The sequence below is a fragment of the Pristiophorus japonicus genome, chromosome 22 (genome assembly GCF_044704955.1).
Source record: "Pristiophorus japonicus isolate sPriJap1 chromosome 22, sPriJap1.hap1, whole genome shotgun sequence".
NCBI lineage: Eukaryota > Metazoa > Chordata > Chondrichthyes > Pristiophoridae > Pristiophorus > Pristiophorus japonicus.
Window position 1 is genome coordinate 33,966,545 of NC_091998.1, and position 25,130 is coordinate 33,991,674.

General features: G+C 47.3%; 1 protein-coding gene across 2 annotated transcripts in view; it reads left to right on the top strand.

Annotated features, from left to right (window-relative positions):
• Nucleotides 1–962: 962 nt before the first annotated feature.
• The window catches only part of LOC139234941 (annexin A7-like), a 64,083-nt gene continuing 39,915 nt past the window's right edge, over nucleotides 963–25,130 (top strand). The window contains exons 1-4 of one of the 2 annotated variants that reach the window (XM_070865911.1): nucleotides 963–1,041; nucleotides 14,139–14,235; nucleotides 16,833–17,385; nucleotides 18,571–18,699. In XM_070865911.1, the coding sequence (XP_070722012.1) occupies nucleotides 14,191–14,235; nucleotides 16,833–17,385; nucleotides 18,571–18,699 (727 nt within the window). In that variant the 5' untranslated portion in view covers nucleotides 963–1,041; nucleotides 14,139–14,190. Of the gene's footprint in view, nucleotides 1,042–12,514; nucleotides 12,537–14,138; nucleotides 14,236–16,832; nucleotides 17,386–18,570; nucleotides 18,700–25,130 lie in introns of those variants that run through there. The other variant, XM_070865912.1, reaches the window with a different exon arrangement.

The following is a 25,130-nucleotide window of genomic DNA, read 5'->3' on the forward strand; positions in this document are numbered from 1 at the left end:
AAGAGGGTTGGGGCGATGACGCAGCCCTGTTTGACCCCGGTCCGGACGTGGATTGGGTCTGTGATGGATCCGTTGGTAAGGATCACGGCCTGCATGTCATCGTGGAGCAGGCGGAGGATGTTGACGAACTTTTGAGGGCATTCGAACATATTCTTATGACATCACTAACAAACACACTCTACAAGATGGCTCCATTGTCACATGACCCTTTTATTGTGTTTACATCAGTAGTTGCATTACCACAGTAGTCCACTCGGTGGAGCGGTAATCCATCGTGGCAAAGGGGCAGCTGTGATTGGCTCTGTGTCCTGCGGGCAGGGCAGCATGGGCCGGGCTTTGATTGGCTCGGCGTCTCTGGGGGGGTGGGGCAGGGCGGGTCTTGGGCTGTTATTAGCTCGGTGCGGGGGTGGAGGGGGGGGTTTGCGGGGGGACTGGGTTGTGATTGGCTCAGTGTCTCGGGGGCTGGGATGTGATTGGCTGGGTGTCTCAGGGGCTGGGCTGTGATTGGCTGGGTGTCTCAGGGGCTGGGCTGTGATTAGCTCGGTTTCTCGGGAGCTGGGCTCTGATTGGCTCGGTGCCTGGGGGGAACTGAGCTGTGATTGGCTCGGTGCCTGTGAGGCTGGGCTGTGATTGGCTCGGTGTCTGTGAGGCTGGGCTATGATTGGCTGGGTGTCTCGGGGGCTGGGCTGTGATTGGCTCGGTGTCTGCGGGGGTCTGGGCTGTAATTGGTTCGGTGCCTGGGGAGCTGGTCTGTGATTGGCTGAATGTCTCTGGGGCTGGACTGTGATTGGCTGGGTGTCTCGGGGCAGGTCTGTGATTGGCTGGGTGTCACGGCGGCTGGGCTGTGATTGGCTGGGTGTCACGGGGGGCTGGCCTGTGATTGGCTGGGTGTCTCTAGGGCTGGGTTGTGATTGGCTGGTTGTCACGGGGGCTGGGTTGTGACTGGTTGGGTGCCAGAGGGCGGGGCCGGGTCTCGGGTGACGGAAGTGCGTGCTGCGCCCTGAGTTCAGTGCGGCACGGGCGGGACGGAACGGACTGCAGGTAAAGGGCGTGCGGGCCGGGGCTTCCCGGGGGGGCGGTACACCGCGGGCAGCGCTTGGGGTCCCGGGCCCAGAGTGGCGGTGGGGCGGCGCTGCCGCCTGCCCGGGCTGTGAGGGGCGGAGCCCGCCCCTGAACCTGAACCTGAACCTGGACTGGGCCCGAGCCCGTCCGTCGCAGGCCCCTGAGCCGCCCTGTCACACTAACTCTTGCTAGTTACTAGTTACAGCAACCTGCTTCACTAACTACTTACAGTTTATGGTTATAACTGGTTACTAGGAATCAGTTACACTAATCACTGCTGGTTACCATACAGGTTATGGTAACTTGGTTACTGTAACTTGTGTCAGTAACTATTACACTAACCACTGGTTACAATGTTTAGACTGGGGCAGGTGTCCGGTTAGTGTGCGTTTGTGTCAGAATGTGGGTGACTAGTTACTGAAATGTTAGCAGTTTATTAATAATGTGTCTTAACTTGTTGAACAGATTATAAAATATTAGTCATTCCTGCTGTAATGCTCCGGGGTTACCCTAACCTAAACCTGGTCCTGGTTCAAGGGCGTTGGAGCAAACTCAGATGGTGGTGGTGTTGGGAGCAGCTTTACCCGTGCTGCACCGTTGGGGTGACTGCAGCATTTGGGCAGATTGGTAACTGGTTTGTAAAGGGAGGTTTCTCATAATGTTACGCTTGTGAAACTGTCAGCAACACTCTCATCAGACACCCTGTTCTAACAGCACGTCCTCTGTCTCCCCCCAAGAAGATTGCAGCGTCATCATCGTTCAAAAACATCTCGCAATGCCCACGGGTACATTGAATTACTTTTGAAATCTAGTGACTTTTTTGTTATGCAGACAAACACAGTAGAGGTTTTGTACACTGCAAGATCACACAAGTACTGGTTAAGGACCAGTTAATCTGCTTTTGGGGTGTATATGGGAGGAATGCTGGTCAGCACACCAGGATAGCTCCTGCTCTTTGAATAGTGTGGAGGGTTAGTGCAGGAGGGTCAGTAACCAGAGGACACCAATTTAAGGTAATTGGCAAAATGTCCAATGGGGGTGATTAGATTTTTTTCTACATGGCAAATTGTTGTGATCTGGAATGCACTGCCTTAAACGGCGATGGAAGCAGATTTAATAACTTTTGGAAGGGAATTGGATAAATACTTGAAAAGGAAACATTTGCAGAGCTATGGGGAAAGAGCAGGGGAGTGGGACTAATTAGATAGCTCACGGGCATGATGGGCTGAGTGGCAATCTCCTGTGCTGTATGATTCTATGGATCTTTAACATACACTTAAACAAAGAAACATAGAAATTTACAGCGCAGAAGGAGGCCATTTTGGCCCATTGTGTCTGTGCCGGCTGACAAAGAGCCGCACGGCCCTCGGTCAGCAGCCCTGAAGGTTACATATAAACCTATGAATAATGAACAGTGGCGGAAAGGTAAAGAGCGCCCAGCTCAACCAGTCCACTCCACACAACTGCGACACCCCTTGCACCACAACATTCTACACTCCACCCCAACCGGAGCCATGTGATCTCCTGGGAGAGGCAAAAACCAGATTTAAAAACCCAGGCCAATTTAGGGGAAAAAAAAATCTGGAAAAATTCCTCTCCGACCCATCCAGGCGATCGAAACTAGTCCATGAAATCACCCTAGCTGTATTCGATTCCCTGCAGTACTTGCTATCATATCTGCACCGGCCAACAAGAGGTTATCCAGTCTAATCCCAATTACCAGCTCTAGATCCGTAACCCTGAAGGTTACTGCACTTTAAGTGCCCTTCCAACCATCTCTTAAAAGTGGTGAGGGTTTCTGCATCCACCAGTCTTCCAGGCAGTGAGTTCCAGATCCCCACACCCCTCTGCGTAAAGAAGCCTCCCTGCCCCCCCCCCCCAAATCCCCTCCAAACCTTCCACCAACCACCTTAAAACTATGCCCCCTTGTAATAGACCCTTACTATCCACTATGTCCAGGCCCCTCAATATTCTGTACACCTTAAATCACTGAACAGGCAGGGCAGGGCAGGGCCTCAGTTTATTATCTTGTCTGTAGAACAGTCCCCTCAGACCCAGTCCTTGTCTGCTGGGATTGCCCCAGGGGTGCACAGGCCAGCACAGCTCTTGCTGTCAGCAATGAGGAGATGCATCACGCCAGTGTCTGGGGACCACAGCCACAAACAAGCAGTTACAGGAGATACGCCAGTTAGAGCTTGCTGTGTACGGGCGCTACCCAGAACTGGGAAAGCAGCGAGCAGTTTGGACCCCTTTCCCGGAGACCCAGCGAAGCCCTTCGTCACCGAGCTCTCAACATCCAGCACCGGCTCATGCCAGATCAAAAGCGCAGCTCTTACAGATGGACAAAATTAGTGGCCCAATCCCACCCTCAGAAAGGGCTGGCTAACGCCCATCTCTGACTATGCACCTTCCCCACCCCCCACCCCCCCTAATCCTGAAACCTTTGAAACGGCTGGGGAACCATGCTGTGAGTACATCTCCTATAAATGCTGTGTTCCGACTATAGACTGAACCCCCACCAATCTCGATACCAGCACCCGAAACTTCTCTTTATATTTAAAAAAAACACATTCAAAGAAACATAACTATACTGTGACCATTAGTAGTTTGAATATTTAGCTGTGCCGATTTATAATGATTCTGTCTGTATTTTATGTAAATTGAAGATACGAACCATGCTAATAAAGAACGTCCCAGGCTTATCCTGTGTTCACTTCAACTGTCAACCGCCTCTGGCTCAGGAGGGAGAAATTCTGGACAGCGATCTAGTGACTATCCCCTTGCCCCCTATGTGTACACATCAATTGGATGCGGTCGGTTCAAGATCACAGGACTATGTAGGCTAGATAGAGGGTGCCCAGCACCCATTGGACTGTATCCAAGAGCAGCGAGGACATTGGCGACAAAGATCCTTAAAATAAAACTTAAAATGCAGTTGTTTAAAAGCAGAAAGCTCCCTCCAACCTGCCTTGGCTGTACCCGTGTGACATGTCTATATTCCAGCCCTGCCCTTCGTGTGAGTTGGCAATATTGTCAGTCGAGTGCTGATTACAGATCAGTTATAAACCATTCTGAGCTGTGGCCTGTGCTGCCTGGAGTTGGGCTGAGGTGTATTTTATGTAGGATGCTTGCAGACACAGTCTGGGTTGGATTCAGACCCAGGTTCCAAATGGGACTTAAACAAAGCAAACTACGTAGGTATGCGGGGTGAGTTGGCTAAGGTAGATTGGGAAACTACATTAAATGGTATGATGGTAGACAAGCAATGGTTAGTATTTAAAGAACCAATACATCATTTACAACAAACATACATTCCTTTTAAGGCACAAACCCCACAGGAAAGTGGTCCAACCGTGGCTAACGAGAAGTTAAAGATAGTATTAGATCAAAGAAAGAGGCTTATAATGTTGCCAAAAAGAACAGGAAGCCTGAGGATTGGGAGGATTTTAGAATTTCGAAAGAGGACCAAGAAATTGGTAAAGAAAGGGAAAATAGAATGAGAGTAAATTGGTGAGAGACATAAAAACAAGACGGTACAAGCTTCTAGAGGTATGTAAAAAGGAAAAGATTAGCAAAACTAAATGTGGGTCCCTTACAGGCTGAGACAGGAGAAATTATAATGGGAATAAGGAAATGGCAGAGAAATTAAACACATACTTCCCAGAAATAATGGAGAACCAAGGGTCTAGCAAGAAAGAAGAACTGAAAGAAAATGATACTGGAGAAATTAATGGGGCTGAAAGCCAATAAATCCCCTGGACCTGATGGCCTACATCCTAGAGTTTTGAAAGGGGTGGCTATTGAGATAGTGAGATATGGATGCATTGGTTGTCATCTTCCAAAATTCCACAGATTCTGGAACAGTTCCTGCAGATTGGAAGGTAGCTAATGTAACCCCGATATTTAAAAAAAGTAGGGAGAGAGACAGCAGTGGTCGGGAAAATGCTAGAATCTATTATTAAGGATGTGGTAACGGGGCACTTAGAAAATAATAATAGGATTGGATAGAGTCAACACGGATTTATGAAAGGGAAATCATGTTTTCCAAGTTTTATTAAGGTTGTAGCTAATAGAACAGATAAGGGGCAACCAGTGGATGTGGTGTATTTGGATTTTCAGAAGGCATTCAATAAGGTGCCACACAAGAGATTATTAGGTGCTCATGGGATTGGGAGTAATATACTAACATGGATTGAGGATTGGTTAATGGACAGAAAACAGAGTAGGAATAAACGGGTCATTTCGGGTTGGCAGGTTGTAACTAGTGGGGTACCACAAGGATCGGTGCTTGGGCCCCAGCTATTCACAATCTATATCAATGATTTGGATGAAGGGACCAAATGTAATATTTCCAAGTTTGCTGATTATACAAAGCTAGGTAGGAATGTAAGTTGTGGGGAGGATGCAAAGAGGCTTCAAGGGGATACAGATCGGCTAAGTGAGTGGGCAAGAACATGGCAAATGGAATACAATGTGGAGAAATGTGGTTGTTATTTTGGTAGGAAAAATAGAAAAGCAAAGTTTTTTAAATGGTGAGAGATTGGGAAATGTTGGCGTTCAGAAGGACCTGGGTGTCCTTGTACACGAATCACAAAGTAAGTACAGCAGGAAATTAAGAAAGGAAATGGTATCTTGGCCTTTAATACAAGAGGAGTTCAGTCTGAGTAACGATGTCTTACTGCAATTATACAGGGCCCTGGTGAGACTGCACCCGGAGTATTGTGTACAGTTTTGGTCTCCTTACCTAAGGAAGGATATACTTACCATAGAGGGAGTGCAACAAAGGTTCACCAGACTGATTCTGGCATGGGGGGATTGTCCTATGAGGAGAGATTGAGTAGACTGGGCCTATATTCCCGAGAGTGTAGAAGAATGAGAGGTGATCTCATTGAAACATACAAAATTCTTACAGGGCTCGACAGGGTAGATATAGGGAGGATGTTTCCCCCTGGCTGGGGAGTCTAGAACCAGGGGTCACAGTCTCAGAATAAGGGGTCGGCCATTTAGTACTGAGATGAGGAGAAACTTCTTCACTCAGAGGGTGGTGAATCTTTGGAATTCTCTACCGCAGAGGGCTGTGGGACTCAGTCTTTGAATATATTCAAGGCAGAGATTGATAGATTTTTGGATATTAAGGGAATCAAGGGATATGGGGAAAGTGGAGTTGAGGTAGAAGATCAGCCATGATCTTGTATGGCATAGCAGGCTCAAAGAGACTGAATGGCCTACTCCTGCTCCGAATTCTTACGTGGCAAACTGTGCTATCTCACCCAGTGCCCCTGGGTTAATCTGAACTTTGGCTTACATTTGATTTCATATTTTCATCGGGCAGCTTTTGAGGTGAGCTGAGGGTGGTTGTTGTGTGGTAGTGGAACATTCTTCTTGGGAATGAAGTCAGAGAGAATGAGCAGAGTCAGTCTTAATCTACAGAAGCACTGATGAACAGTATGTATTAAGAACAATCGTGGCGAATTTTGCCTGAGAGTCAAAATGTTGTGGATCCAAGTCCGACTCCAGAGACTTGAACACGCAAATCTAGGCTGACACTCAAGTGCAGTGCTGAGGGAGCGCTGCACTGTCGGAGGTGCCGTGTTTCAGATGAGACATTAAACCAAGGTCCCGTCTGCCCCCTCGGGTGGATGTAACAGATCCCATGGTGCTATTTGAAGAATCCTGGCCAATATTTATCCTTTAATCAACACCTAAAACAGATGATCTCATTATCGCTGCTGTTTGTGGGAGCTTGCTGTGCGCAAATTGGTTGCTGCATTTCCGACATTACAACAGTGACTACACTTCAAAAAGTACTTCATTGGTTATTAAGCGCTTTGAGTTGTCCTGAAGTTGTGAAAGGTGCCATACAAATGTAAGTCTTCGTTTCTGAAAGGGATGTTGGGGAGAGTGGCGTCATTGAGGCTTGAAGCACAAGGTGCAGTGTTTATGCTCGGAGAGTGTATTGATTCCGAGAGCCACAACTGAAATATAAAAACTGCATTTTTGTGTGTCCCACCCAGTTATAATTGCTTCTGACACACTCTTTATTTAGATTCGTGCTTCATACCCGTGGTATTAATTAAAGAATATTGTAACCGGGCCAAATGTAATTTCCACAACTTTTAAGTCTGTCTTAAAATCCTTTGCTTGCGATTGTAATGTTTGCGTTCATTCCTTCCCCTGGAGCCGGCTTACTGGCTCTCCGGTGTCAGCCACCATTGGTACTCGCCCAAGTTGCTGTTGTACTGTGAATATTGGCAGGTTGCCCGAAGGCCCAGGAGCTGGGCCCCAAGTATGTCCTGCCAAACAAGCCACACGCGCAGGTGCCCACGGTGGTCACAGGGCCGCGAGCAGGATGGACCTTGGCTGATGAGGGTTTCTTCCTCCCTCGCTACAGCATGGCACGGAGGCAAATTGTAGCACCTCAACTGTTGTCCAGCCAACTCCGCACAAAGCAAGAATCGGATCTGGCACCTACTGGTCTTTGTAGAGCTTTGAGCTTTTCACTTTAAGGAGGGCTAACAAGGCAAGGGAATACACAAATGGTCGGACACTGAGAAGTGTAGAGGAACAAAGAGACCTTGGAGTGCAGCTCCACAGATCCCTGAAGGTAGCAGGCCAGGTCGATAAGGTGGTTAAGAAGGCATACAGAATACTTGTCTTTATTAGACGAGGCATAAAATATAAGAGCAGGGAGGTTAGGCTTGAACTGCATAAAACACTAGCTGGCCACAGCTAGAGTACCGCATGTATTTCTGGTCACCACATTACAGGAAAAATGTGATTGCGCTAGAGAGGGTACAGAGATTTACGAGGATGTTGCCTGGACTGAAGAATTTTAGCTCTGAGGAAAGATAGGATAGGCTGTGTTTTCTTTGGAATAGAGGAGGCTGAGGGGAGACCTTATTGAGGTGTATAAAATTATGAGGGGCCTAGATAGAGTGGATAGGACGGACCTATTTCCCTTAGCAGAGGGGTCAACAACCGGGGGATAGATTTAAAGTAATTGGTAGGAGGTTTAGATAGAATTTGAGTGGAAATGTCTTCACCCGGAGGGTGGTGAGGGTCTGGAGCTCACTGCCTGAAAGGGTGGTAGAGGCAGAAACCGTCACCACTTTAAAAATATACTTTGATGTGCACTTGATGTGCTGTAACCTACAGGTCTACGGACCAAGAGCTGGAAAGTGGGATTAGGCTGGATAGCTCTTTGTTGGCTGGCGCGGACATGATGGGCCGAAATGGCCTCCTTCAGTGCTGTAAATTTCTATGATTCTAAATGTCCAGTGTTTACATTCTCTCTAGTTTATTAGAGATTTTTCTGGCTGGATTTATATATACAGCATATCCTTTAACATGTCAAACCTTCCCTTCACAAGACACAAAATAGCACTTGCCCTTTTACCAGGGTCACTTAGTGTATTGTTTCCAGGAAGCGATTGGAAACGGAATCTAATGAGATTCAATACTTTTCTTGTGGGACACAGTTAATCCCCTCCCCTTCAAATTGCTCCCACCACAAGCACCACCAGTGTCAGATCTTTAATCTCCAGTACTTTCCTGACCATTACATGGCTTAAAATGGTAGGCGAGGATTTTTGACCTTGTTTCTAATCAACGTTGGGCAGTGTGGTGTTACATATCACCCGACTGTTGGTGCAGCTGCCCTGCCTGAATATTACAGGCTCAATTTCATTTACAAGAGGTCACGGGTAAAATTAAAAGAACTCTGCCCACGTGCAGAACAAGAATGTCAAGGCCTGGCGAGGGTGCAGAGGAGATTTACCAGAATGGTATCAGGGGTGAGGTACTTCAGTTATGTGGAGAGACTAGAGAAGCTGGCATTTTTCATTAGAGCAGCGAAGGTTAAGAAAGACGGACTTGCATTTATATAGCACATTTCACAACCACCGGAGGTCTCAAAGCGCTTTACAGCCAATGAAGTACTTTTGGAGTGTTGCCACTGATGTAACGTGGGAAACGCGGCAACCAATTTGAGCACAGCAAGCTCACACAAACAGCAATGTGATAATGACCCAGTTCATCTGGTTTTGTTTTGTTGATTCAGGGATAAATATTGACCAGGACACCGGTGACAACTCCCCTGCTCTTCGAAATAGTGCCATGGCATCTTTTACATCGACCTGGGAGAGCAGGCAGGGTTTAACATGGTTTAACATCTCATCTGAAAGACGGCACCTCCGACAGTGCAGCGCTCCCTCAGCACTGCACTGCAGTGTCAGCCTGGATTTATGTGTTCAGGTCCCTGGGGTGGGGCTTGAACCCACAACCTTCTGACTCCGAGGCGAGAATGCTACCCACTGAGCCACAGCTGACACTGGGGAGATTTGATAAAGGTGTTCAAATTCATGAGGGGTTTTGATAAAGTAAATATAGAGAAACTGTTTCCAGTGGCGGGAGGGTCAGTAACCAGAGGACACAGATTTAAAATAATTGGCAAAAGAACTGGTGAGGGCGGTGGAAGCAGATTCAGTCGTAATTTCAAAATGGAATTGGATGAATACTTGAAAAGGAAAAGTTTGCAGGACTGTGGTGAAAGAACAGGGAAATGGGAGTAATTGGATAGTTCTCTAAGAGTTGGCACAGGCATGAGGGGCCAAATGGCGGCCTTATAAGAACATAAGAAATTGGAGCAGGAGTCGGCCATTTGGCCCCTCGAGCCTGCTCCGCCATTCAATAAGATCATGGCTGATCTGATCTTGGGCTCGCCTCCACTTCCCTGCCTACTCCCCATAACCCTCGACTCCCTGTGCTGTATGATTCTATATGGGGGTGGCAAAAGATTCACAAAACCCACAGACCTGGCAGGCTGTGAACAGAGAGAAGAGAAAGAAAGAGGATTTAGGAGAGATTGTGATTGTCCGTGTGTTGGAAGCAACGTGCAGCTGTTGGCCTTTTAACCATCATTATTGGTCACAGTGCCAGCTTGGCTCTGTCAGTAACACTCTAGCCCCTAAGTCACATGGCCATGGAGTTCCACACCCACTGCAGGACTTGAGCACACAATCTGAGCTGATACTCCAGTCCGTTCTGAAGGAGTGCTGCCCTGTCAGAGGTTGGATAGATTAGATGCAGGAAGAATGTTCCCGATGTTGGGGAAGTCCAGAACCAGGGGTCACAGTCTAAGGATAAGGGGTAAGCCATTTAGGACCAAGTTGAGGAGAAACTTCTTCACTGAGAATTGTGAACCTGTGGAATTCTCTACCACAGAAAATTGTTGGGGCCAGTTCATCTTATGTTATGTTATTAGATATATTCAAAAGGGAGTTAAATGTGGCCCTCACAGCTAAAGGGATCAAAGGGTATGGAGAAAAAGCAGGAATGGGGTACTGAAATGCATGATCAGCCATGATCATATTGAATGGTGGTGCAGGCTCGAAGGGCTGAATGGCCTACTCCTGCACCTATTTTCTATGTTTCTATGTTCCAGCATTAGACCGAGGCCCAGTCAGCTTGTTCAGGTGGACCTTAAAGATCCCGTAAACACCATTTAAAGAAGAGGAGGAAGTTCTCCTGGTATCCTGGCCAACATTCCCCTCTCAACTAGCATGACCAAAAAAAAACTGGTTATTCGTCTTGTTTACTGTTTGTGGGATCGTGCTGTGTGCAAGTAGCTAACCAGTTTGCCTAGATTACAACAGTGACAGCTTTTCCAGTGTTGGGCGTGAAGCATTTAAAACATCCTGAGGGTGTGCTACTACGATTACGTTCCCATCCATCTCAGCTCAGCAGCAGTAGATGAATTCACTCCACTGTTGTTGGTTCTGAACTAGCCTGGCCCCATCAGTCATCTGTATCCCTATCAATTCCTTGGTCTTCCTGGGCTCCTCGCTCCCTGTACCTGTGTGTACTACAACAACAACATTTGTTTATATAGCGCCTTTAACGTAGTAAAACATCCCAAGGCGCTTCACAGCAGTGTTATAAAGACAAAACAAATACATTTGACACCGATCCACATAAGAAATTAGCGCAGGTGACCAAAAGCTTGTTCAAAGAGGTAGGTTTTTAGGAGTGGCTTAAAGGAGGAAAGAGGTGTTTAGGGAGGGTGTTCCAGAGCTTTGGGCCCAGGGATGCTCAAGAGGGCAGAATTTGAGTAGCGTAGACATCTCAGGGTGGCGGGGGGTGGGGGTGGCTGGAGGAGATTACAGAGATGAGGAAGCGTGAGGCCATGGAGGGATTTGTAAACAAAGATGAGAATTTTGAAATCGAGGCGTTGCTTAACTGGGAGCCAATGTCGGTCAGCGAGCACAGGGGTGGTGGGTGAGCGGGACTTGGTGCAGGACCATGATAGGTCGTCGAGCTGTTTCCATTCTTGAAACATTCCCCAGACCATTACAGTCATCGTAACTGGACTTGTATCTGTGTTCTTCATTGTCTGAGCCATTCTTGTTGTATCATTCTTTGCATCCTGGACACTAATCAATATTATTCCAGTTTGATACAGGGTCAGAACATTCCATGTTCCTATAGAGCTCTTGCGCTTTATACCCATTTGAAAACTTTCCCTTCCCGCCTAGATTCCTGAATGGTGAGCACGGCCCTTGTTTATCGTGAATCCACCCTCCCATCCTCTGTAATTAGAAAATAGGAACAGGAGGAGGCCATTTAGCTCCTCGAGCCTGTTCTGCCATTCTGTGAGATCATGGTTGATCTGCGACCTAACTATATACCCGCCTTTAACCATATCCTTTAATATCTTTCGTTAACACATTTTATCGATCTCAGATTTAAAATTAACAATTGACCGAACACCGACTGGTGTTTGTGGAAGAGAGCTCCAAACTTCTACCACCCTTTGCGTGTAGAAGTGTTTCCGAACTACACTCCTAAAAGGTCTGACTCTAATTTTTAGACTCTGGCCCCTAGTCCTAGGGACCGAAATTGCACTTTGACTAAGAATAGTCGTACTCATTGTTTTTGAAGATTTTTCTCCGCTCCAATCTATGGGGTGGAGAGTCGAGCGATAATCAGGTGTAAACTTTCCTTGTAATTTAACCCATGGGAGTCCAGGTATCATTCTGGGATCTACACTGCACTCCCTCCAAGCTTGACCATTTAGGACTGAGGTGAGGAGAAATTTCTTCAGAGGGTTGTGAATCGTTGAGTTGAATCAAGGCTGAGGTAGATAGAATTTTGGACTCTAGGACAATCAAGAGATATGAAGATCAGATGGGAAAGTGGAGTTGAGCTGGAAGATTAGCCATGATCTTATTAAATGGCGGGGCAGGCTTGAGGTGCCGTATGGCTTACTCCTTCTAATTCTTATATTCTTAAGGCCAATATATCCTTCCTAAGCTGTGGTGCTCAGTGCTCTAGGTGTGGTCCAACCAAGGCTTTGTATTTCATTTGGTTTGAGAGGGCTAGAGATCACCAAGTGTTTGACCACGACTCCTTGTCTAGTTTTACTAGGTTAGCAGGCCAACCGAGGCAAGGCACTTGGGAGTCACGAGTGAGAGCTGGTGAGTCATCAGAACCACCCTTCTGGTGTAGTTGTTTGCAGTGCAGAGGTACTGCCTTCGGGCTGACCCCACGCATGGCGTGGTAAGCTGCGATTTAAATAGAAACTCTTTTTCGATTATAAAAAAAAATCACACCCCTTGCACCAATCTGGTGTTGCTAGCTCTGGCTGAGATTTATATATGCACATCAGCTCTGCAGTGGGAACAGTTTCTGTACACTGTTTATTTCCTGTGGCAGTTCATCTCCATGCAGCACGTTCTACATTGTGTGTTTAGAAGAGGCGAAGGCCCAGGGGCAGCATGGGCCAGCTCACACTGCGATATGTGCTCACTAGGTCCATGCAGCAGAGCAGGTCTCCAGTCGTCCTGGTTAACCCTTGCCACTGGATAAGGGCTTAGCTCTGTCAAGCCCGTGTGGTGGCTGATGTGCAACTCCGCTGCTGCTCTTCAAAATAGTGCTGTGGGTTCTCTTACATCCACCTGAGGAGGCAGACGGAATACGGCACCTCCAACAGTGCAGCACTCCCTCAGCACTGCACTGAAGCATCAGCCGAGATCATGTGCTCAAGTCTCTGGTGTGCGACATTACATTAAAAAAAGATTAGCATGAAAACGTGCAACACTTTGTAGCATTTCCCCCCCCCCCCCCCTTATTTTTTGGTTGCTGAAAGCATGTCGGAAATACTATTTTCCCCTCTCCAGGCCTGACTGGTGCATTTGTCAGGGGCTTTGAGTTGGATTTCCTGATCTACTGTCCTCCCCTAGCTCTGAACCCAGATATCACTGATGCTTCAACTGTTATTTCTGGCATTTCTCAAACTGGAGCTGGGACCGTTCCCACATTTACTGTCATAGCAGCAGTCCATAGGCCTCATGCCTCTCACCATGGCTCTGAATACAGCAGAGATCGTCCTGGCTTCATAGCTATCTCTTGCTTTCCGGCCAAACATTCGCACATCCCAGCGGTTGGCTGTGAAAGATCACGAGAGAGAGAGATACAGGAAAGGGAAACAGGAAGTGGGAAAGGGAGAAGAGGATAAATAATAGGCGAGGGGATGTCTTGATGACTCAGTTGATTTTATTCAGTGCCCCAGTTTGTGCTGCTCGCACCAAGTCCCGTTCACCCATCATCCCTTTGTTTGTTGACCGATATTGACTCCTGATCCAGCTACACCTCAGATTTATAATTTGCATCCTTGTTTTCAAACCCCTCCATGGCCTCTCCCCTCCCTATCTTTTTAATCTCCTCCAGCCCCACAATCCTTTGAGATCTCTGTGCTGCTCCACTCCTGACCTCTTGTCCATCTCCGATTTCCTTCACTCCACCATTGGCGGCGGTGCATTCAGCTGCCTGGGCTCTCAGCTCTGGAATCCCCTCCCTAAAACTCTCCGCCTCTCTACATCTCTCTCTTCCTTTAAGATGCTCCTTGAAACCTACCTCTTTGACCAAGGCCACCCGACCTAATATCTCCTTATGTGACTCGATGACAAATTTTTGTTTGATCATGTTCCTGTGAAGCACCTTGGGACGTTATCCCGTGTTAATAGTGTTATATATGTGCAATTTGAGTCTAACTAGCCGTTTCTTGTTTGTACTTTCAGAAGCTGCGGCGTAGTCACTAGACATCTTGGCCTTTCTGTCTTGCATTCCAGAATGTCGTACCCTGGTTACCCCTCGTCCGGCTACCCTGCCTATCCTGTAAGTCACATTGTTATAAACTGCTCCCTGCAGTCCTTTCGCAAGTACGTTTTTATTGCTTGTAAAGGCCTTCGGAAAATAAGACATGTCATCGTTGGTTAATCATCATAATTGCACTTTAATCATTAGACCTTTTGGTCAATCGGGAAGAGTTTGACCCCTTCATAGTCTGATGTCTTGTAGTCATCGAATGTCTTTTTTAGTTCTTTTTCCATTTTCTTTGCTTTGCTCTCCTCTAGAACCTTCCCAGAAGAAAAAGACAACATCTTTACGGTGGGGGAAGGAAAGGGAAAGGGGAAGAAGGGGTTGTAAAACAATCTGCATACTCTCAGTAATGGGATATCCTGAACCCAAGGACTGAAACCTGGTACTTCAGCTCCCTGGCTTGGTGTGAATAATTTCCCTCTCGCAGACTGAGGTACACAGGCTGGAAGATCCCATGACTGGATTCCTGGTCTGTGCTAAGTTTGTTAGTTGCATCTAGGGCTGCAATTGCCCTCGGTGTCACTGGGCTAGTGAGCAGACAGATTAGTTCCTGCTCCTGGTTGTTATGCAATGACCTCTTAACATAAATAGGAGCAGGGGTACGCCATTCGGCCCTTCGAGCCTGCTCCGCCATTTAATACGATCATGGCTGATCCGATCATGGACTCTGCCCACTCCCCATAACCCCTTATTCCCTTATCAGTTAAGAAACTGTCTCTCTCTGTCTTAAATTTATTCAATGACCCAGTTTCCATAGCTGTGTGTCAGCGGATGGAGGGTAAAGACAGGATTGGACTCTGTTGGCCCCCTCACCGTATACAGTAGTTGACCAAGCCTTGCTGGGAGCAATTTTAACCGAATCAGCCTGTCAGGAAACTGGTGGGATTGGGTGGCAACACTGGTCTCGCTGCCGCACCCGGTTTTATTTGAAGGCACGATTTGGGCGGGATGTAAAACCAGTGCTCCACCGGATCCCGTGAGATTCCGGCTCAGTGGGGTTACGTTAAAATTGCCCCCATTTGCCAGGGTAACAAATGACGAATGGGTCTGTGGGTGGCGCTGGAAAGTTTCTTGCATCCGTGAAACAGCATCCCAGTTAGCACCTTCAGGAGAATGGTGGGGGATGGAGGGAAGGGAAGCCAGGGAGGAGACAGAAATTGTTCCAGATTTGCTTTACTCCGATACCCTGAACTTTCCTAGAAAAGAACATAAGAAATAGGAGCAGGAGTAGGCCATACGCCCCTCGAGTCTGCTCCGCCATTTAATACGATCATGGCTGATCCGATCATGGACTCAGGTCCACTTCGCAGCCCGCTCCCCATAACCCCTAATTCCCTTATCGGTTAAGAAACTGTCCATCTCTGTCTTAAATTTATTCAGTAACCCAGCTTGCACAGCTCTCTTGAGGCAGTGAATTCTACAGATTTGCAACCCTCAGAGAAGAAATTTCCCCTCATCTCAGTTTTAAATGGGCGGCCCCTTATTCTAAGATTATGCCGCTTAATTCTAGTCTCCTCCATCAGTGGAAACATCCTCTCTGCATCCACCTTGTCAAGCCCCCTCATAATCTTATACGTTTGATGAAGCGAATTTCATGTATGACCCCAGGCTCAACTTCTGTGTTTTCGTGTATTCTTCACCATGGTTTGTTTTCATTGAATCATAGAGTAGTACAGCACAGAAGGAGGCCATTCAGCCCATCGAATCTGTGCCGGCTCTTTCGAAGAAAAATCTAGTTCGCCCCACTACCCCCGATCTTTCCCCATATCCCTGCAATTTTTTTCTCCAAGTATTTATCCAATTCCATTTTGAAGGCTACTGCTGAATCTGTATCCACCGCCATATCAGGCAGTGCATTCCAAATCCTAACCACTCCTTGCATAAAAATGTATCCCCTCATGTCGTCTCTGTTTTTTTTTGCTGATCACCTTAAATCTGTGCCCTCTTATACGTTTGCTGAAGCCAATAAACTTTTGTTACTCTTTTGTAAAATCTTTTCTCTATGTATTCTCCACATACCTAGCAGTGATCTTGTCGCTATATATAGAGGGAGTATGGGAAAGGTTAATTCGGAATATATAAAACAAGGGGACACTGGTTCAAACTAGTACCAGTAAAAGGCAAATTTAAGACTGATATCAAGAAGGCTTTCTTTGTGTAAAGAGTGATTAACACCTGGGGTGGGATCCCAGGGAGAGTCGTGGAGGCATCCAAGAACCACCTCGATGCTGCAGTGGACTGTACAGTCATTTTGGTTGGATGGATGAACCAAGATGGGAGGAATGGCCACCTCACCTTGTAATCAAAATGGGTAAATTGGACTTTCCCTTTGGGTTGGCTGAGGCTTGAGGACCGAGGAGGCCCCAGGTTTGATCCATGATCTCAGCTGAGTTGGTTGAGGTTAGCCATTGTGATGATAGTTGGCTCCATTGCACATGCACAGCGTGTATGTGGCTCCATTGCACATGCACAGCGTGTATGTGGCTGTATTGATTAGATACGATGCTGTTAGCTTTAAAATTTGTATCCGTAATAAGATCCTCACTTGTTGATTGGAATGTCTGACTTTTCGTTGTATAACTGAATATGGCTCTCCTCTTTTTGTTTTTCAGCAATCGGATGGACAGTCTGGGTATCCACAAGCTGGTGGACAGTACCCCTACCCTGGTGCTGGTGGGGCTTATCCACCTGGTGCTGGAGGGGCCTACCCCCCGGCTGCTGGAGGGGCCTACCCCCAGCCACCTGCTGGAGGATACCAAGCAGGCCCAGGTGGCGCCTATCCCCAAGCTGGGGGCTATGCGCCGGCACCGGCTGGGGGCTATGCGCCAGCACCAGCTGGTGGCTATCCGGCTGCTGGGGGTGGCTATCCGGCTGCTGGGGGTGGCTATCCGGCTGCTGGGGGTGGCTATCCGGCTGCTGGGGGTGGCTATCCGGCTGCTGGGGGTGGCTATCCGGCTGCTGGGGGTGGCTATCCGGCTGCTGGGGGTGGCTATCCGGCTGCTGGGGGTGGCTATCCGGCTGCTGGGGGTGGCTATCCGGCTGCTGGGGGTACCTACCCGGCTGCTGGGGGTACCTACCCAGCATCTGCAGGGGGTTACCCTGCACCCCCAGGTAACCAGTCAGGATGGGGAGCTGGCGGATCTGGATATCCATCTTATCCCGCAGGTAAACTCTTCAACTACTTTGTTAAGAAGCTTTTTTTTGTTAAAATTATAACTTGTAATACATTGCACAAGTGAATTTGTTCCATTTTAAAACTTTAAAGTGTGTGTGTGCGCGTAGGGTGGGTGTGTGTGTTGGTTGTGTGTGTGTGTGTGTGCCTGTGAGTTTGCATATGTGCTGAATGAGTGCATGTATGTGTGTTGAGGGAATTCATACATGTATGTGTGTGTGGGAGTGGGCGCGTGTGTGTTTCAAAGTCCTCCTGATTATAATGTCCACATCAACGCAAAGTATTCATTAAGAATGTCATCCGCTTCCACACACAGATTACCTTTATGCTCTCTAATAGGCTCTACTCTTTCTTCAGTTATCCTCTTGCTCTTAATATTTTTATAAAACATCTTTGGGTTTTCCTTGATTTTACTAGCCAAAAATTATTCATGCTCTTTCTTTGCTTTCCTAATTTCCTTTTTAATTGCACCCCTGCACTTTATACTCCTCTAGAGTTTCTGCAGCATTGAGCCCTCGGTATCTGCCATAAGCTTCCCTTGTTTTCTTTATCCTACCCTGTACGTCCCTTGACATCCAAGGGGCTATAGATTTGTTCATCCCACACTTTTTCTTTATGTATGTGTTGAGAGAGGAAGTGTGTGTATGTGCGAGGGAGGGAGCGCATCCGCATTGAGGCTGTGTATCTAAAGGCACAAAGTAAGAGAAGGATTTTCTTATTTGGGGGAAAGGAGGAGGGTGGCTGCGGTTGATATCAGTGCCTCTGTGCTCGGGAGGAGGAAGTGCAGCCAGGGCTCCAGCTCACTGGACCATATCACCTGCCCAGAATACATATGCATGGACATCACTCGAGGACGAGAATCGAGCTGCACTGTGACGCTCCTTAAGACTGCACAGCTTCCGCACACTGCTAGTCCAACCTCGTGCGTGAAGCGGTGTCACGGGTGAGGTTACAGAGGGTGACCAGCAACTCGAGAGCCAGACGCAATGGAGAGGCAGTCCCTTCAGGAGGGGAGGCAAGAAAAGCTGGAAAGAAAGAAAATGGCAGCATGCTCTAAATGACCATGGCCATCCAGGATGAACCAATGGGAGGGAGCCTTTTATTATGAAGTGTACGCATCTCGGGTTGGAACGTTACATCTTTGAATACTGTTGGTGAAAACCCTCTTTCTATTGTAGGTCCAGGTGGTGCTGCCCCTGCCCCTGCCCCTGGGACTGCTCCTGGGACTGCTGGCTATGGAGCTCCTGGTTATGGAGGATGCCCTCAGCCTTCTGGACAAAGCTACTCAGGTGGTGGCGCCCCTCCAGGTTTGTAATCGGAGCAGAGAAATACGTTTAACACTCGAGAGACACTGGGGCAACTTCTTGTTTTCAATGTTTTGATACAACTAACATTTTTAAAGGGGATGTATTTTTCATTCTATTACTATATTCTGAAGTGCCATAATGAGAGTTCCCTGCATTGTTAATAGTGTCTCGCACTTGGTCCTTAATTTTACTGTTCAAGGAAACTTGAACAGCCATTTTGTATCAAGCTCTTGGCTATGATACCCAATCAACTGATAATGGTGATCTCCCACTCACTTCTCCACCCTTTAATATCCCACCCAATCTAATCCCCTCACTCCCCTCTCACTCCCTATACACTTTAATATCCCACCCAGTCTAATCCCACTCCCCACTCACTCCCCATACCCTTTAATATCCCACCCAGTCTAATCCCTCGTTCCCCACTCACTCCTCATATCCTTTAATACCCACCCAGTCTAATCTCACTCCCCATACCGTTTAATATCCCACCCAGTCTAATCACACTCCCCACTCACTTCCCATACCCTTTAATATCCCATCCAGTCTAATTCCACTCCCCACTCACTCCCCATACCCTTTAATATTCCACTTTCCCTATACACTTAACTTTAAGCAACTATTTAATTCATTTTTAAAAGAATTGATGGGCTCTGTTGCAACCTCTTTTTTTTTTTGCAGAGCATTACATATTTTATCCATTCTCTTTCTGAAGACCCTCCCCTGTAATACTACTTGAGGTTATTTTAAATCTGTGCTCCCCCTTATTGCCTCACAGACCAGTGGAAATGATCAGCGGAACGGTCTTTCACTACCCTATTCCAACTCTCCAAAATCTTGAAGGCCTCTCAGATCACCTTTTAATTTCGTACCTCTTGTGGAAAAAGCCCTAACTTCTCAAATTTCTCTTCATAACTGTAACCCCTCATCCCTGGTAACATCCTGCTGTATCTACACTGCACCTGCAACCTTCCTGTCATGGAATGACCAAAACTGTATATAACACTCCCAAATCCAGCCTATGGTCTTGTACAAGTTTACCATTATCTTCTTGGTTTTGCATTCTATGCTTCTTTGTACAAAACCAAGATTTTATTTTCTGGCCTTATCTAATTGCACTGCCCCTTTTAATGCCACAAAACATCTGCACACCATGGTCTCTCAGTTCCTCTCCCGCAATTAATGTCTTACCATTTAAGATGCGTTTTCCTTTTTCTATGTTTACGTCCAAAATATTATACTACACATTTTCTCCATTGAACTACATCTGCTGCCTATCTGATTGGCCTATCTGTATCCTGCAGCTTGTCTCAAGTCTAATCAAAGTTCACCGAACCTCCCAATCTGTTGTCATCAGTAAATTTCTGATACTGTTCTCCTAATTCCTAAGGCTAGATCATTTATGACGCACAGTGGATCTATGGTAAATGGGTAGCCCCCGTGGAATACCACTCACCTCATCTTTACACGCTGCAAAGCTTCCCTTTACCCCATCCTTTATTTTCTACCCTTCAACCACCATTCTATCCATATGGCCACCATCCCCTTAATTGGAGCCATTACCTTTGTTATGCCATAGAGGAAGTGGAACGAAGATTCACCAGACTGATTCCTGAGATGGGGGGATTGTCCCATGAGGAGAGATTGAGTAGATTGGGCCTATATTCTCGAGTTTAGGATTGAGAGATGATCTTATTGAAACATATCAAAATTCTTAGAGCTTGACAGGGTAGATGCAGGGAGGATATTTCCTCTGGCTGAGGAGTCGAGAACCAGGGGTCACAGTCTCAGAATAAGGGGTTGGCCATTTAGGACTGAGATTAGGGGAAACTTCTTCACTCAGAGGGTGGTGAATCTTTGGAATTCTCTGGCCCAGAGGGCTGTGGAGGCTCAGTGGGTATATTCAAGACAGAGATCGATAGATTTTTGGATATTAAGAGAATCAAGGGATATAGGGATAGTGGAGGAAAGTGGAGTTGAAGTAGAAGATTAGGCATGATATTGAATGGCGGAGCAAGCTCGAGGGGCCGAATGGCCTACTCCTGCTCCCATTTCTTGTTATGTTATGTTCTTATTAGCCTCTTTTGTGGGACATCATCGAATGCGTTTTGAATATCCTATATAAACTTCATCCACTGTATTTCCTTAAACTCCTCTGTTATTTCTTTAAAGAATTCTATAAAGTTGGTCAAGTACAATCTGCACAATTAGAAGTTGATTGGCTCCAATTGACTCATGAATTGTCTACTTTAAGTTTGAGTAACCATTAGGTGTCAGCCGTGGCTCAGTGAGCCCACTCGTACCTCCTGAGTTAGTAGGTTGTGGGTTCAAGTTCTACTTCAGAATAAGTTAAGCTGACATTCCATTGCAGTGCTGAGGGAGAGATGCCTTCTTTCAGATGAGATGTTAGAAACATAGAAATTTACAGCGCAGAAGGAGGCCATTTTGGCCCATCGTGTCTGTGCCGGCCGACAAAGAGCCACATGGCCCTCGGTCAGCAGCCCTGAAGGTTACATATAAACCTATCAACAATGGCGGACAGGTAAAGAGCATCCAACCAGTCCGCCCCACACAACTGCGACACCCCCTGTACCACGACACTCTACACTCCACCCCAACCGGAGTCATCTGATCTCCTGGGAGAGGCAAAAACCAGATAAAAACCCAGGCCAACTGGGGAAAAAAATCTAGGGAAATTCCTCTCCGACCCATCCAGGCGATTGAAACTAGTACAGGAGATCGCCCTGGCTGTATTCGATTCCCTGCAATACTTACCATCGTAAACTGAGGCCCTGTCTGTTCTCTCGGGTGGATGTAAAAGATCCCATGGCACTATTGGAAAAGGAGCAGGGGAGTTATCCCCGGTGTCCTGGCCAATATTTATCCCTCAATCAACCCCTAAAAATAGATGATCTGGCCATGGGAGCTTGCTGTGCACAAATTGGCTGTCCTGTTTCCATGCATTACAACACTTCAAAAGTATTCATTGATTGTAAGGAGCTTTGGGAAGTCCTGTGGCTAGAAAAGGTGCTATATAATGCAAGTTTATTTTTCCTTGTCCATCACTAACTGCTCTGCACCTATAGGTGGTTCTCTAACCCGCTTCTTTCCTTGTTGGAGCAGCAACATATTGACCAAAGCACCAATCCTGCGCACACTGCAACAATCTCCTCTTTTACCACACACAACTTTCCGATTACATTTTTGGTTAATTAAAATCTCGTACAATTCTAATTCTTGCCTATGCATTCCTCACTAATTTGTCTGCAAATCCCATGCCCAGTTTCCTTCCCACTGTTTGCTGGTGAATAAAATGCTCCCACTCCCGGACGTGACCAAGCTGTTGCTGATTTTCCGCTGAAACCACAGGGATTCTTTTGGACCACTTCTAGATTTAAATGCCCTTACTCCCCTGCTGTATTTTCTCTAATCCAACTGCTAATCTTTCTTTCCTATCCTTCCTCAAAGTTCTGTCATTTGTGTACTTAATTGCCAATCCTGACCCAGCTGCAGATTTGTTTGTCATTACTGTTATGTCACTATTTCCTGGTTTAATCGATGAATCCCTGCTTTGTTCCTCATTCTCTATTAATAAACCAACATTTTATTTTGGAGTTCCTTGCTTTGCATTTCCCCATCCTTTGTTTTTACCTATTTTGTCATGTTTAACCTTTTAATTATTCCCTATCTACAATATTCTTACAAACTGCTACTCCACTCTCTCACTTTTCTCCTCTGCTGTCTAACTCTCTCGCTGCCTGTAGTTAGCTGCTGTCTCTCTCTCGCTGCCTGTAGTCAGCTGCTGGCTCTCTTGCCTGTAGTCAGCTGCTGTCTCACTCTCTCGTTGCCTGTAGTCAGCTGCTGTCTCTCTCTCGCTGCCTGTAGTCAGCTGCTGTCTCTCTCTCGCTGCCTGTAGTCAGCTGCTGTCTCACTCTCGCTGCCTGTAGTCAGCTGCTGTCTCACTCTCTCGCTGCCTGTAGTCAGCTGCTGTCTCACTCTCTCGCTGCCTGTAGTCAGCTGCTGTCTCACTCTCGCTGCCTGTAGTCAGCTGCTGTCTCACTCTCTCGCTGCCTGTAGTCAGCTGCTGTCTCACTCTCTCGCTGCCTGTAGTCAGCTGCTGTCTCTCTCTCTCGCTGCCTGTAGTCAGCTGCTGTCTCACTCTCTCGCTGCCTGTAGTCAGCTGCTGTCTCACTCTCTCGCTGCCTGTAGTCAGCTGCTGTTTCACTCTCTCGCTGCCTGTAGTCAGCTGCTGTCTCACTCTCTCGCTGCCTGTAGTCAGCTGCTGTCTCACTCTCTCGCTGCCTGTAGTCAGCTGCTGTCTCACTCTCTCGCTGCCTGTAGTCAGCTGCTGTCTCACTCTCTCGCTGCCTGTAGTCAGCTGCTGTCTCACTCTCTCGCTGCCTGTAGTCAGCTGCTGTCTCACTCTCTCGCTGCCTGTAGTCAGCTGCTGTCTCTCTCTCTCGCTGCCTGTAGTCAGCTGCTGTCTCACTCTCTCGCTGCCTGTAGTCAGCTGCTGTCTCACTCTCTCGCTGCCTGTAGCCAGCTGCTGTCTCACTCTCTCGCTGCCTGTAGTCAGCTGCTGTCTCACTCTCTCGCTGCCTGTAGTCAGATGCTGTCTCACTCTCTCGCTGCCTGTAGTCAGATGCTGTCTCACTCTCTCGCTGCCTGTAGTCAGCTGCTGTCTCACTCTCTCACTGCCTCTATTCAGCTGCTGTCTCTCGCTGCCTGTAGTCAGCTGCTGTCTCTATCTCGCTGCCTGTAGCCAGCTGCTGTCTCTCTCGCTGCCTGTAGTCAGCTGCTGTCTCACTCTCTCGTTGCCTCTATTCAGCTGCTGTCTCACTCTCGCTGCCTGTAGTCAGCTGCTGTCTCACTCTCTCGTTGCCTCTATTCAGCTGCTGTCTCACTCTCTCTCCACCTGCAGTCAACTGCTTGTATTTCGCAAATTGATGCCTTGTATCACCCAGGTTATTCCCCGCTTCAAACACAGCCTGTACGTTATTTTCTCTGACTGGCAGATATCCTACATGCAATTTGACCATATAGCTTTTTTTTTGGGGGGGAGGGCTTGTGGTGGGGTCATAGCCGAGGAATGAAGCTTTCAGAAGTGAGGAACTGCAGGGTGGTGAGGGTGAGGTGGGTTCCTCGTCTGAACAGCAGGAGGCTTCCCCAGGAGTGGGATTGTATGATGGACTAGTCATAGCTCCTGTGGTTTTACACATCTCCTCCCTGACGGGCTGGAGGATGGGGCAGGAGTAGGAGAATAGGATGTGTCCAGCCCTGTACTCCTGTGGGGCACTGTCTGCCACCCCTCCTCTACCAGGGGCAGCTGGTACTTTCTATATAACTTTCAGGAACTTGAGCACATAAATCTAGGCTGACACTCCAGAGCAGTGCTGCACTGTCGGAGGTGCCGTCTTTCAGATGAGACATTAAACCGAGGCTCCGTCTGTTCTCTCGGGTGGACGTAAATGATCCCATGGAACTATTTCGAAGAAGAGCAGGCGAGTTATCCCCAGTGTCCTAGCCAATATTTATCCCTGAATCAACATAACAAAAACAGATTATCTGGTCATTGCTGTGTGTGGGAGCTTGCTTGTGCGCAAGTTGACTGCCACGATTCCCACATTACAACAGTGACTCCACTCCAAAAAGTACTTCATTGGTTGTAAAGCACTTTGAGACATCCAGTGGTCGTGGAAGGCGCTATATAAATGCAAGTCCTTTATGTTTGTGCAGTAGAGGATTCTGTTTAATTCTGGTGGAGGTTGTCGGTGTCTGTCTAGGAGTTACTGTGCAGTCATTATCTGAGGAGCTTAAGTTGTAACAAGCCTGCGTCCCATTGAGTTGGCAGCTTTTTTGGGCTGTGAACTTCTAGTTTTCCTGGTGGGTGTGCAAAAGATGGATGTGCATGCAAGAATATCTTGGCACTCAGCAAGTGAAAGATTTTTTGTAAAATTGTAAGTCCTATAGTTTAGATACAAGGCTTTCACCACTGCTGTGCATGCTGGCATAGCTCCACCGTTATGATCTTATTGAAATGTATAAAATTAAGAGGGCGCGTGACCAGGTGGATGCAGAGGATGTTTCCACTGATGGGGGAGACGAGAACTAGGGGGCATGATCTTAGAATAAGGGGCCGCCCATTTAAAACAGAGATGAGGAATTTCTTCTCTCAGGGTTGTAAATCTGTGGAATTTGCTGCCTCAGAGAGCTGTGGAAGCTGTGTCATTGAATAAATTTAAGACAGATATCGACAGTTTCTTAACCGATAAGGGAATCAGGGGTTATGGTGAGTGGGCAGGGGAGTGGACCAGAGTCCATGATCGAATCAGCCATGATCGTATTAAATAGCGCAGCAGGCCCAAGGGGCCGTATGGCCTACTCCTGCTCCTATTTCTTATGTTCTTATGCCTGACTAAACGAGAAAAAAC